The 13349-nt window shown below is 37.0% G+C and overlaps 1 protein-coding gene across 3 annotated transcripts; it reads left to right on the forward strand.

Annotated features, from left to right (window-relative positions):
• Nucleotides 1–323: 323 nt before the first annotated feature.
• LOC111476495 (TOM1-like protein 3) lies at nt 324–5994 on the forward strand. Of its 3 annotated transcripts, XM_023120171.1 has the most exons (11): nt 324–407; nt 495–598; nt 1038–1189; nt 2067–2145; nt 2446–2544; nt 2702–2815; nt 3479–3627; nt 3826–3907; nt 4621–4706; nt 4868–5059; nt 5232–5994. In XM_023120171.1, exons 3-11 carry the CDS (start codon nt 1080–1082, stop codon nt 5803–5805), a joined length of 1485 nt encoding a protein of 494 aa, XP_022975939.1. In that variant the 5' UTR covers nt 324–407; nt 495–598; nt 1038–1079; the 3' UTR covers nt 5806–5994. The 3 variants fall into 3 exon arrangements, with proteins under 3 accessions (XP_022975939.1, XP_022975940.1, XP_022975938.1); XM_023120172.1 differs by lacking the exon at nt 495–598 and having other exon boundaries at nt 330–407; XM_023120170.1 differs by having other exon boundaries at nt 364–598.
• Nucleotides 5995–13349: the final 7355 nt, after the last annotated feature.

The following is a 13349-nucleotide window of genomic DNA, read 5'->3' on the forward strand; positions in this document are numbered from 1 at the left end:
TTGTTAGATGAAAGTGTCCCACATTGGTTAATTTAGGGAATGGTCATGGGTTTATAATCTAAAAATACACTCTCCATTGGTATGAGACCTTTTGGGAAGTACTCAAAGTGGACAATATTATACCATTGTGGAGAGTCGTGTTTGTCTATCAACGTTATCCCTACATATCATCTCAAGTCTTTCATTATTCATAAAACACTTATAATTCTAAGGTATCTATGATCGTGCCACAAAAAACAAAGCGAAAATAATAATAATAATAAATAAATTAATAAATAAATATATATAACCCCGAAAATTCCATTTCCCCCGCCCCAAGTTCACCTCTCTGCTTCCATTTTTCTTCTCATATATGAACCTATCACTATTCATCAGCTGGTTCTCATTTTCTTCTCCGATTTTGACCCGTAAGCTTACTCTTCAATCGCTTCTCTTTTCAAATTTTATTTTCTCTGATACCCTTTCCTCAAATCATTGTGCTACCCCGATTTTAGGCTGCGAATTTGTACTACTGGATCTAGTTGAGACGCAAGAAATTTTCCAATCTCCTTTTGATTGAGCGGATAGACGATTTTTGCTCTGGCTTGGAGTCTCACGGGTTTGAATTCTATTTTGATTTTCAAAATTTTGAGCTGATTATTGAATCGTCTGTTGCTTAAAGGGCTTTATTGATGTTCGGATTTGTTGTTGTCAATTTGGTCGCCAAAATTTTATGTCCTTGGGATTGAAAGAGGATTTCGTGGTTTTAATATTTGCTGGATTTCATTAGGGTTTATCTAGAATGTGTTTCCATGGTGTTTGTGGAAAAAGAAAAATATAGTTTGTTGTTTGTTCGAATGCGAGATTTCTCCCAGCTTATAAATTTGAAAGTCAACTGTGTCGAGGATCGACTTAACTATTAAATGAGTATAAAAAGAAAACAACCACTGGAAATCTGCAGTGCATTGGTCAATCTTCCAATCCTCGTCTGTCTTCGTTCTGTTTACGTTTAACTTAATTGAAGGAATGGGATTATGATGAATTGTATGTATATTCAGGAAGTTCACGTGAGAAGAGGACTCCGCTGAGGTATTAGAAGAATGGGCAGTAATGCAGCAGCCTGCGCGGAGAGGGCAACCAGTGATATGCTGATTGGTCCAGACTGGGCCATAAACATCGAGCTATGTGATATTATTAACATGGATCCTGGGTAATTTTTTTGTTCATCATTTTCCCTTTTCAGGTTAATCGTATTAAATTTAGACTGTGAGGAAGCATAACTTTGTTGCTTCTAATATATGGAAGAACAAGTTTGGAGAGATATCATCTAATATCATTTTGTAACAAATGTGGAGGAAGTGTAGCTTTGTTAACTCGCTACTAGAATTTTCCTGTTCTTAATGGTACAGTCTACATTGCATGAGAGTCATTTGATTTTTAGTTACATAAATTCTTAGTTTTACATTTAATATTTTGAACAGCTATCATTGTTGTCTCTGAGATAAACCTCTAGAATATCGAGGTAGTTATCTCATGAGAATAGTCAAGATGTGCACAAGTCGGTCTTGAAAAACAAATAAAAAAAGAGAAACCTCGCGATGTTGGAGGTCCATGTTGCTTAAGGTTCAACGCCTTCGTTTAGGTCTCTATTACCAAGGATTGGTCATTCTTTTGTTGTGTAGTTTATTATCTTTTTTCCTTTTTGGCTTCTATTCTGGGTTTTCCTTTTTTTGTATCACCCTTGTGTATTCTTGTATTTTGTCTCAATGAAAGTTGTTTTCTTCATCAAAAAATAAATCAGTCACAACAAGTTGCTTGGTACTTCTTTAATCTACGCTGAGAAAGAAATTTAATCATTGGCTAACGTCATTACAATTATCCTTTGCTTAATGCTACGGTCTGCACTAGAGATTATTTCTGGTTTTAGGTATACTGATTTTTTTAATGTTTTATTGTTAATGGTTTGAACCTCGTATCACTCTTCAAAATTTCTCTTTCACGTCTCTTTCGTATTAAAATCAATATACCCTTCCTATCAATTGCAATGGTCTTGAACTTTGATCATCATTTCAAATTGGCAATGTCAGGCAAGCAAAGGTGGCATTGAAGATACTCAAGAATCGGCTAGCAAACAAAAACTCCAAGATCCAGATTTTGGCTCTTTTTGTAAATTTCTCTTTCCCTTGTCAAATCAAAACTTATCCATGAGTATCTTACTGTTGAATGGTTTAACTTGACCAGACCATGGCACCGATCAATTCATTAAGTCTGAAGTTATTGTTTATTACACTTGCATTTTTAATAATACTTCTTTGTGAATGTGTGGATATCTGAATTTTCTTGACAACTCTGCTATGTTTTGGCCAGCCCACGTTTAATTTGTCACTTGGTGTATCACTTGAGGTTTTCTTACCATATCCAATATGAAAAGCTCACTATGTCTTCTTTCAAATATAAATCATCTAGGCATTGGAGACTATTAGCAAAAATTGTGGTGAGAACGTGTTTCAGCAGATTATTGAGCATGACATCCTGCTCGACATGGTTAAAATAGTGAAGAAGAAGGTGACTTTCTTGTTAACCTATGATATATGGCTATTAAATGAAGGACTTGATTCTGTAGTTTCATTTTTGCTAGTTCATTGCTTGCTCTGCTTTTTTCTTGTTTGCAACCTTAGACAAGCATGATAATGCTTTCTTTCAATATGTCTCAATTTGGCAGCCAGCCTTGACTGTGAGGGAGAAAATACTAAATCTGATAGATACTTGGCAAGAAGCATTTGGGGGACCGAGGGGAAGGTATCCCCAATGCTATGCTGCTTACAATGAATTGAAGGTGATTAGTTTTTTCCCTTTATTCATTCTTTCTCAAGCCTGACAATATGTATAGTGACCACCTTTTCCTTTGAAAGTTCTTTTAGAGCTCCCATTTTCTCAAACAGGAGATATTATGATGTTTTGTTTTTTCTTATTCTTTGTCTTCGCCTATTTAAAATTTCACTGAGCACTTGTCTGAATCAAATCATGTTGTTTTCATTGGTTTAGATTTTGAATTATTTTCAATTCATTTGTTTTTATGAAGCTACGCATTGAAACTATTAGATTGTATGCTCTTCCAGATTGTTTTAAATATCGGTTTGTTGCATGAATAAGGTATTATGGTGCTGCAGGGCTTCTATCTTGAAATTCCTTCATTTTGAGAGAAACTAAGCAAAGTAAACAGAGGGATTCCCATTTTTCCTTTCATTTATGTCTGTTCTGAAAGAAAGCCCCTTTCCTATCTCTCCACCCCCTCCTCCCACGTGGAAGAGAAAGTGGTAAAAGATTATCCCTCACGTTCCTTTAATTTTTCCATATATTTTAAAAGTTGGTCTTTTTCCTTTGTATTGTGTGTATTGATGAGACCTTGATTTGATTTCTTTTTCCATTTATGCCATGTACCCATCATTGCTTTGGTATTCGAGTCCTTTCGTTCTTAGTAGTATTTGGTCTTTCACAGAATGCTGGAGTTGAATTTCCTCCACGGGAAGAGAATAGCGTTCCTTTTTTTACTCCACCTCAGACCCAGCCCATCCTTAATCAGCCTGCTGCAACTTATGAGGATGCTGCGATTCATGCTTCCCTTGAATCTGATGTTTCTGGCCTGAGGTACTTTTTTCTTGTAGTCTTCTGTGTTTGTGACATTCAATTGCCAATCCACCCCTAAGTCCCATAGCCCCGTGTACTTTTCTCTCAGAAACTAGTTTACTCTCAATGTTATTAACTTTTCCCAATTGATTATATGTCATGAGGGCCTATTTGATGGGCAATGGCTTACTTCCAAATAACAAATTCTATTCATAACAGCTTGCCAGAGATACAAAATGCACATGGACTTGCAGATGTTCTACTGGAAATGCTTGGTGCCTTGGACCCTAAAAAACCAGAGGTAGCTTTTTTCTACATCTTCCATCGATTGAATTTTGTAACATGAAAGTTGTTTGAATTAAGCGGATTGACATAGTACGAAATTTATTCGAAGATGCAGGAAGTTGTGTACTTCTAGAAACTTATCTACTTCACTCTTGTGGAGTTAAACTGCTTGAAATAGAATAGACACTGAACTTGGAACAGCCTAAGCCCACCACTAGTAGATATTGTCCTTTTTGGGCTTTCCATTTCAGGCTTCCCCTCAAAGTTTTTAAAAACGCTTCTTCTCAGGAGAGGTTTCCACACCCTTATTAGGAATGTTTCGTTTTTCTCTTCAACCAATGTGGGATCTCACAATCCACTCCCTTGGGGACTCAGCATCCTCACTAGGACACTTTCCGGTGTCTGGCTCTGATACCATTGGGAACAGCCCAAGCCTACTGTTAATAGATATTGTCCTCTTTGGACTTTCCCTTTCGGGCTTCCCCTCATGTTTTTAAAATGCGTCTGCTTGGGAGAGGTTTCCCACCATTATAAGGAATGTTTCGTTCTCCTCTCCAGTCGAGGTGGGATCTCACATAACTTGTTGGAAAAATAGTTAAATAGGTATTAAGTTTGTATAGGCTTTTGTCCCTAATATCACAAGTTGTCATGTGCACGTGTTGCGTTAAAACTTGAGAGAAATCAAAAACGTCAATTCCACTGGGTTCTAATGACTGAATATGATGATAGGGCGTGAAACAAGAAGTGATCGTTGACTTAGTTGACCAGTGCCAATCTTATCAAAAGCGTGTCATGCTGCTTGTAAATAGTACAGGGTAAGTGTTTTCTTGACCCCAGCCTTTTTGTTTTATATTTTTATAAGAAACAGAGATATATATATTCAAAAAGAGGCCCATAGACTAGCCTAGCTGTTATAAGAAAAAGAAAAAATCAGATGTTTTGTTTGCATCGCTGATTATCCTTTTCACTTCACCAGAGATGAGGAGCTTTTATGTCAAGGATTGGCTTTGAATGATATTCTGCAGCGAGTTCTTAAACAGCATGATGATATAGCTAATGGATCTGCTACTAAGGAACCAACAAGAGCTGAATCATCAGCTCTTCCAATTATAAACGTTAGCCACGAGGACGACAAATTCGGAGACGATTTTGCTCAGTTAGCTCGGAGGTACTTAACAAACTCTCTCTACAAAATGATTTCCATAATAGTCTGCCGAGTCTTCATCGTGTTGTCTGTTAGTTTGATTGGGATTATTAAATGGTTACTTCGTGTTAGGAGCTAGGACATGGTCATTGTATATAACTGAAAGTTCAAGGGATATGCATTGTAATTGTTGCAGATCAGGACTGAATAGAAAACCAGCCAGTGTTAATACTGAAGCGACTCGTGTCGGTCCTCTTCTACCTCCTCCACCGTCATCAAAGAAGCCTGTTGTTGCAGGTAGCAGCATGGTCGATTACCTCAGTGGCGATGCCTACAAATCTGAAGAAGCTTCAGAAACCTCACGTCCACCTTTTACCGTTCCAACTTCGACCCCACCATCTTCTTCACCCCTACCCCATGTCGAACGCTCTATCCCATCCACTGGACAACCTGTGTATGACGAACCAACTCCCACAAGTAGGTCTGCCGATCCACTGCCTCCAGCACCATGGGGCTCACAGTCCCAAAGCTCCACCGTTCTTCCAGCCCCGCCATCGACATATGATCAAAGACACCAATTTTTCGACAAACAAGAAGCTCACGGGTCAGGGTCCTCCTACGATAGCTTAGTTGGACATACTCAGAGCCTCTCTCTCAGTCCACCAACACCAGTCAAACAGGAAAAGCAAGAGGATGTGCTATTTAAAGATCTGGTCGACTTTGCCAAAGCTCGGTCCTCTGCGTCGTCAAAGCCAAACCGATCTTTATGAACGTTCGAGTAAATATGAAGGTATATGGTGTTGGTATAGATTATAAAGTTGTTTTAGCCCATCAGGTTTTGCACCAGATTGGAGAACTATCAATTACCAAATTATCTCTTGGAATTAGGAAGCCGGAGTTTGGGTTGTGTATGTATGTTATTTCTTGGTTGTTAATGAATCTGAGAAGTTTATTGCACACACACATATATATATATATAGCAAATAGCCGCCGATGGCACCCCGACGTCGGTTGAACGAAAACTGGCCAGGAGCGAAATAATTTTTTGGTGCTGGTTGCTGAACTAGGTGTCGAAATTGTCGAGTTTCAATGTTCCTTGCAAAATTGTCGAAACATTATTGAATGTGACTTTTTTGAACGGCCCAATCGGGACTTCAAAATTATGGTTTCGGTTCTAATCTCGTACATTCAATGCTATAGGCTCTCCTTCTCTGACGTTGGAGTCTGAGCACGGCTCTCAAGGGGAATTATTGGAAAGAGAAGCTTTTTGGAACTGTCTTTAAACGCAAGCAAATATACGCCGATGGCACCTTGACGACGCTCGAAAAAAAAGTGGCTGGAATCAAAACCATTTTTGGGTGCTGGCAGTCGATCGTAGGCGTCGAAATTGTCGAGTTTTAGTGCTCCTCGCAAAATTGTTGAAAATTTATCGACTATGACTTAGTTTTCTTTCAAATGGCTAAATCGAGGTTTCCCAATTAAGGTTTCGGTTTTAGTCCCGTACGTACATTGTTATAGGCTATCTTTGTTCGACGTTTGTGTTTGAGCACTACTCCCCAAGAATATTAAGATATCTGAAAAAGAAGGTAGCTCTTCGGAATTACTCTAGAATGTGAACAAATAGCCACGGATGACACCCCGAAGTCTGTCGAACGAAAGCTGGCTAGGAGTGAAATAATTTTGTGGTGCTAGCTGCCAATCGTAGGCATCAAAATCGTCGAGTTTCAACGTTTCTTGCAAAATTGTCAAAAATTATTGACTGTGACTCAATTTTTTTGAATGGTCCAACTGGATCGGGGCTTCAAACTTACGGTATATATATATATATATATATAGAATTAATCGAAGTACTCATAAAACATACAAATAATAATAATAATATCAGCAAGCCCAATATGAAGATATACAACAACATGACTTAATTTAGAAATAAAAAGAACCTTATTGTTAATTGAATGTTAAAATTATTAAAATGTATTAAAAATTTTAACAATATTTATAAAACATTCTTAAATTTTCAAAATTTTTATTAATTTTCTTAAATTTTAGGTTTTGTTGGCGACCACCCAACAAGGGTAATGACGTCATTTTGATGTATTTTCATTGAGTTAACGAAAAGGAAAGTGCATATTGTTTCTATAAGCAGTGACTTTAAATTCTTTTTAAGTATTTCTTAGTTATCATATTCTCAGTATTACTTTCATTCGGATGTAGTCTCGGTTCGTTCATGTATCCTTCACATTATGAATCTTGGAATGAACTTTGATGGCGACCGAAATGATCATCGTCACATGTTAAAGATTCGACATTAGGCATATCAGGGAGCTAAGAAAACTCTCTTCCACATGGAGTTCTTCGCAATCTCCCTATAGTATAAGACGTTTTTATTTGGTGCCAATAGTAACAACTCGAGCCCGAATAAGATCTCTAAATTGTGACCATTTTCAACCAAATGCAAAGAGTGGACCTCTCCCAGCTATGTTTTGTCAAATTAAAATATATAATATTTTCAACTAAATTAATACATCATTATCTTATTTATACAAATAAATACTTTATTATAAAAACAAAGAATAAACAAAATAATCATTTAAAATATTAATTAATAATGTATAGTCAAAATACTAAATTTATAATGCTAGCTGGCCCTAAAATTAATACCCTTTTCAATTTAATTTTATTTATTAAAATTTTAATATTATAATCATTAAATAGTCAAATTTATTTAGAATAAAAGTAATTTTGACCTAAAAAATAAATTTATTGGGAAAAGAAATAAATAAATATAATATTAGAAAACCACATGCTCTCTTCCCCTCTAAATATCATAAAAAAATAAAAATAAAAATAAAATAAAATAAGTTAGCCCATACAATAATAATGGACCTCTCATTTTATTAATATTTACTTTATGTTATAAAATATTTAAATTATGTTTCCTAAATGGCATACATCACTGTCTCAAAAACTGCTTGAATTCCATTAATCTTATTTTATTTAATATATATTTTTAATTTTTTTTTAAATGAGTGGTTTTGTTTTAGGTTTAATAAATAATAATGCATTATAATAAATAATTAAGTAAACAAAACCAATTTTTTTTCTTTATTTAAAAAAATAAATAAATAAATAATGATTTCATTATTTAATAAAGTTATTTTGGTTTGGTTCGAAAGTTTTTTAAAATATAAGATCCAATAAAAATAGCGGGTATTGAACGGAGTTGATATGTAGCTGGTAGCTGAATAATTATTAGAAATGTTCCTTTAATATGTTGGGATCATATTGGTCTTATAGGAGATCGAGCCGCCTTTCTTTCTGTGTGTAGTATGTTTTCTCGCTTGTCGTGCTACTAGCCAACTAGCTAAAGAGCACCCTGAATAGAGCTGAGAATCATAGCTTAAACGGGGAATGGAAGGAGGCGAGAGATTTCTTCCAGTCCCATTAGCTAAACGAGGTTGGAAATGGAAATTATATTTCTCAGTCTCTGCCCTCACCCTTAATCCCGCCCTATCTCACTTTTATATATATATATATATATATATATATATATATATATATATATAGATAGATATTTTGAAATTCGAGTTTTTAAAAATGATGTGATATATCATTGTATATTTTCTTATGAAATATTATTACATTTATTGAGATGTTTTATATTTTTTTAACCGTAATTAAATTAAAAAATAAAAATTATTTAAAACAAATATTTTGTTAGAAAAATAGAGAAAAAATTCAAGTAGAAAACTCGATTCCGTAAATTTCTCGTAAAATAAATGAAAAATTTTACATAAGGATTGATAAAAGAGGCAAAGACGGGATGAGAAAAATTCCCTTGTCCCCACCCTACCCTACCCTACGAATATCTCGAGCGAACATCTCGAGAATTGAGACAATTAAATTTCACTAAAATAATAATTTTATTATTGAGGGATTAAAATAATTATAATGATTAAAAATTATATATATATATATATATATATATCTATATCCAAGAATAAATAAATAAAATTAATTAATTAATTAAAATGACCAAAAACTCAAGATTAATGATTCTTAAAGTAAAGAAAAAGCTAAGGTTCTACGTGCGGCTTAACTCATAATAACTACTTCAACCACACACTTTCAAAATAACAACTCCGACAGCAAGGATTTCAAAACCCTAATATTTATAAAATATTTAAATATATAGCCGTAATTAGTTTGTTAGCTAGATATTGTCCTCTTTGGGTTGGGCGAACGTGGGACATCACAATCTACCCTTCTGGGGCCAGCGTTTTTATTGGCACACTACTTTGTGTCTACCCCTTTGGGGAAGAGCTAGGAGGCTGACACATCATCTGATGTCTGACTTTGATACCATTTGTAACGACCCATATCCACAACTAGCAAATATTGTCTCTTTGGGCTTCCTCTTTCGGGTTTCCCCTCAAGACTTTAGAATGCGTCTATTAGGGGAAGGTTTCCACACCGTTATAAAGGGTGTTTTGTTCTCCTCCCCAACAAGGACATCACAATCTACCCCCTTCAGAGCCCAGCGTCCTTACTGGCACACCGCCTCGTGTCTACCCCCTTCGGGGAAGAGCGAGAAGTCTGGCACATCGTCCGATGTGGTATCTAGCTCTGATATCATTTGTAACGGCCCAGATCCACAACTAGCAGATATTGTCCTCTTTGGCCTTTCCCTTTCGAGCTCCACTCAAGGCTTTAAAACGCGTCTACTAGGGGAAGGTTTCCACACTGTTATAAATGGTGTTTTGTTCTCCTCCCCAACCAACGTGGGACATCACAATCTACCTCCCTTTAGGGCCCACGTCCTCGCTGACACTCGTTTCTTTCTCCAATTGATGTGGGACCGTCACCAAATTTACCGATCCCACCTATATTTCTCGGACTTTCAATCTCACCTCAATTTCTCATTCTTCACATGGTAACCGAGCTTCCCATTCTTGACATGGTAACAGACCATCATTCTTAACGTAAAAGTTTTCAATAAAGGGCTTCAATTTTATAATATTTACAAAAGCTTCATCTTTTTTTGTGGTATTAGGTAATGAAAGGGATAACATGAGGGACATGATAGGCAAGAATAAGCAGCTTCCCTTTTGTCTGCCATTGTCATAACTTTTCAGCTACAAAACTAGTTGGCAATTTCCTTACATTACTCACCATGTCTCCTTCCATGCCCTCTCAAAACCCTCACATTTCATCACTAAATCCACCATCTCCATCATGTTTCTTTCTTTCAACCTTAGATTCGTTTTGTTCTTCACCGTCATTGTTGCTCTCGTCTTCGTTTCGTCGGAGGCGGCGAGAGTGCCGAGAGCGTATTGGGAGCAGATGTTGCCTAAGAAGTTGCCATCTCCGTCCTCGGCCCCGTCGAAAGGGTCGAACTCTGTTGATCCTTCTTCGTCTTCTAAAGTTGTGAATGGTGATGGGAATTTGACTATGAAGGATGGAAACGTTTAGGTCTCGGGTTGCATCAATGCTTGACAAATTATTCAATGAGGCTGTTGCAACGTGAGAGCTTGCTTTTCGTAATCATTAGTCCAAATCCACCACCTTCATCCATTCATGTCACTTTCTTTCGAGCTTTGATTCGTTTTGTTCTTGACGGTTGTTTTCACTCTCACCTCCGTTTTGTTGGAGGTGGTGAGAATGTCAAGAGTGTATTGGGAGTAGACGTTGCCTAAGAAGTTGCCATTTTCGTCCTCGGCGCCGTGGAAAGGGTCGAACTCTATTGATCCTTCCTCTTCTATAGCTGTGAATGTTGATGGGATTTTGACTATGAAAGATGGAAACGTTTAGGTCTCGGGTAGCATGCGGAGGTTGATGATTTCGATTTGCTTGACAAATTTTTCAATGGGACCGTCGTAACATGGTAGTTTGGCTTTTCATAATCATTTGATGCAGAATCAAAGTACCGTCCAAATCCACCACCTCCATCCATCGTTTACTTTCTTTCAAGCTTAGATTCGTTCAGTTCTTGACGGGTGTTCCCGCTCTCACCTCCGTTTTGTTGGAGGCGGCGGGAATGTCGAGAGCGTATTCGGAGCATCTCCGTCCTCAACGCCATCGAAAGGGACGAGTTCGGTCGCTTCTTCCTCGTCTATAGCTATGAAAGTTGACAGTGGCATGGGATGATTGATGCTTCAAGTTTGTTAGAAAAATTATTCAATGAGGCCATCACAATATGGTCGTTCCCTTCATACACGATCAAAATACAGTATCAGTAATTTCTCTCACATACCCACCATGAAACAATACACGTGGGAGTGCAGGACGAGGCGGCGAGGTGGCGGTTTACGGTGGCGGAACTGCTGTGGTTTCAGTGTTTCACGGCGGATTGATTATATAATTACAAGAACATCTGATATGGGTTTAGATTATTATTTTTGATTGGTCTAATTAGAGAAGCCTCTTGTAAAGATGATGGGGTGGATCATGATCCGACCAAAACTGAACAATAATAGAGGAATATCATATAAAAGCTGTTCCTTAAAAGTCTCATTTTATTTCTTTGGATCTGTTTGTATATGATATGTATCAGTGTACTCGAGCTCGTTCTAACCACCAATGCACATTCTGTTATCATTTCGAATTAGACCATTCATATGCAACTTACTGAGGATTATAAATGGATTTCCTTTTTGAGTTCTTACGGGAGATCAAGAATTGATGGACTTTCTGTAGGACCCATTTTTACTAATGGGATTTATCATAATTTTAGATAATTTAGCGGCTTGACCAGTTACTCGAGATTCCCGATTATTCCATTTTCTAATGTTAGCACTGTATAGTCACAAAATCTCCCTTCATGGACCTTAAATATCATAAGCACGCTCTTGTGAGAGTAGGACAACGATTCTATGACACTTGTTCTAACTTGGTTAACAAGTTAGCTATTTGGATATTGTAAATCACAACAATTTAGGTACGTATGATCGAGTCTCAGTCACGTTTGAGAGAAAGTGTTTAGAGAACGTGAGTTAGAAAATGGGTTGAAAATAATTTGTAAGAAAGCAATATTGTAGGCTAAGAGCAAATAAGGAACAACTACACTTTTGATATTATATAACTTGGGTAAGAAGAATTGACGCTTAGCCACATTTCGTAAAGTACATTTTGAGGCTTTAGCTTAAGTGGGTGTAGACATGATTTTGGTAAATTTTCATACAGCTCGGTATTGACACGACAGGAATAGTAAAAACCTAACTACATATGGAAGCAAGTACAATGGGTTTGGAACGGGCTACCATGGACAACATGTCCTGGACAAGTATGACTCGGACATCCGACACACGGCCACAAGCAATACGCCTTAGACAAACATGACTGTGACATCCTCCTCCACTCAATTGGTTGACATCTCTGTCAACCGATTCCTCACGAACTCAACGATGTAGGATGAAGTTGACATCAAGTCTCTTCCAGTTGATCTCATACTTTCTTCATGGTGGAATTATTCTTCGTCACATGAGGTCGTACCACCTTCTTGTGCCTAGTGTCTTCCTGGTCGAGATAATAACGCTTCAAGTTATTGACGTCAACAAAAGGGCTAGTCTGCATCCATAGGATGCAATTGAATCCTATATGATATCTTCGAGACATTCTAAATGACTTTGACTAGTCCATAATATTTTCGCACCAATCATTGATTCTTGTTGTCTTGAAATCGGGATTGATCTAACCTCAACTTGAAAAGAACGCATGCTTCATTCCGGAATTGTCGTGGCCAGCGCTTTCGATCGACCCTTCTCTTCATCTATCACGACGGTATTCTCAAGTAAACATTAGTTGTTTCAGAGGTCTCTCCCTATTTGGTTCAAGTCGCTCTCCACCACCCCTGGGCCCTATGACCTAAGTGAGCTACTCTATGGCACATACGTGTGTCATAGTGTGGACGAGCGTGTCGAGACGAGTGTCTCGGACGACTTCCTTTGAAATGGGTTTTTCAGGACAGTACCGGGTGGCACGATGCCGGTATTGCGCCTCAGCCCCCGTGTTAGAGGTTGCTACATACACCCACCATCCGATATGGTATTCGTAAATGACACTGCATGGACATGGGATTTGTGAATTAGCAATTCATATATCTATGCTTTTGACATTAATATAAAGAGTCGATCAACATTTTTATTATATTATAAAAAATTCGAGCGACAAAAAACAAAATATCACGTGAATATAATATAAATAATAAACGCATCGTAAAATATTATTTATTAATTTAAATATATTTCATTATATTTATTTAGTTTTTTTTAATAGGAGGTTTAAATGGATTAATTTAGATAGTTTTAGGCATTAA

Source organism: Cucurbita maxima, unplaced genomic scaffold (genome assembly GCF_002738345.1).
Source record: "Cucurbita maxima cultivar Rimu unplaced genomic scaffold, Cmax_1.0 Cma_Scf00003, whole genome shotgun sequence".
Classification (NCBI taxonomy): Eukaryota; Viridiplantae; Streptophyta; class Magnoliopsida; order Cucurbitales; family Cucurbitaceae; genus Cucurbita; species Cucurbita maxima.

Bases quoted from the DNA above. Each gene is read 5' to 3' on its own strand.
- LOC111476495 (XM_023120171.1), top strand. From the start codon at position 1,080: ATGGGCAGTAATGCAGCAGCCTGCGCGGAGAGGGCAACCAGTGATATG. The intron at 2,146-2,445 runs GTAAATTTCTCT...TAAATCATCTAG, and splicing joins TCCAGATTTTGGCTCTTTTT to GCATTGGAGACTATTAGCAA. The intron at 3,628-3,825 runs GTACTTTTTTCT...TATTCATAACAG, and splicing joins TCTGATGTTTCTGGCCTGAG to CTTGCCAGAGATACAAAATG.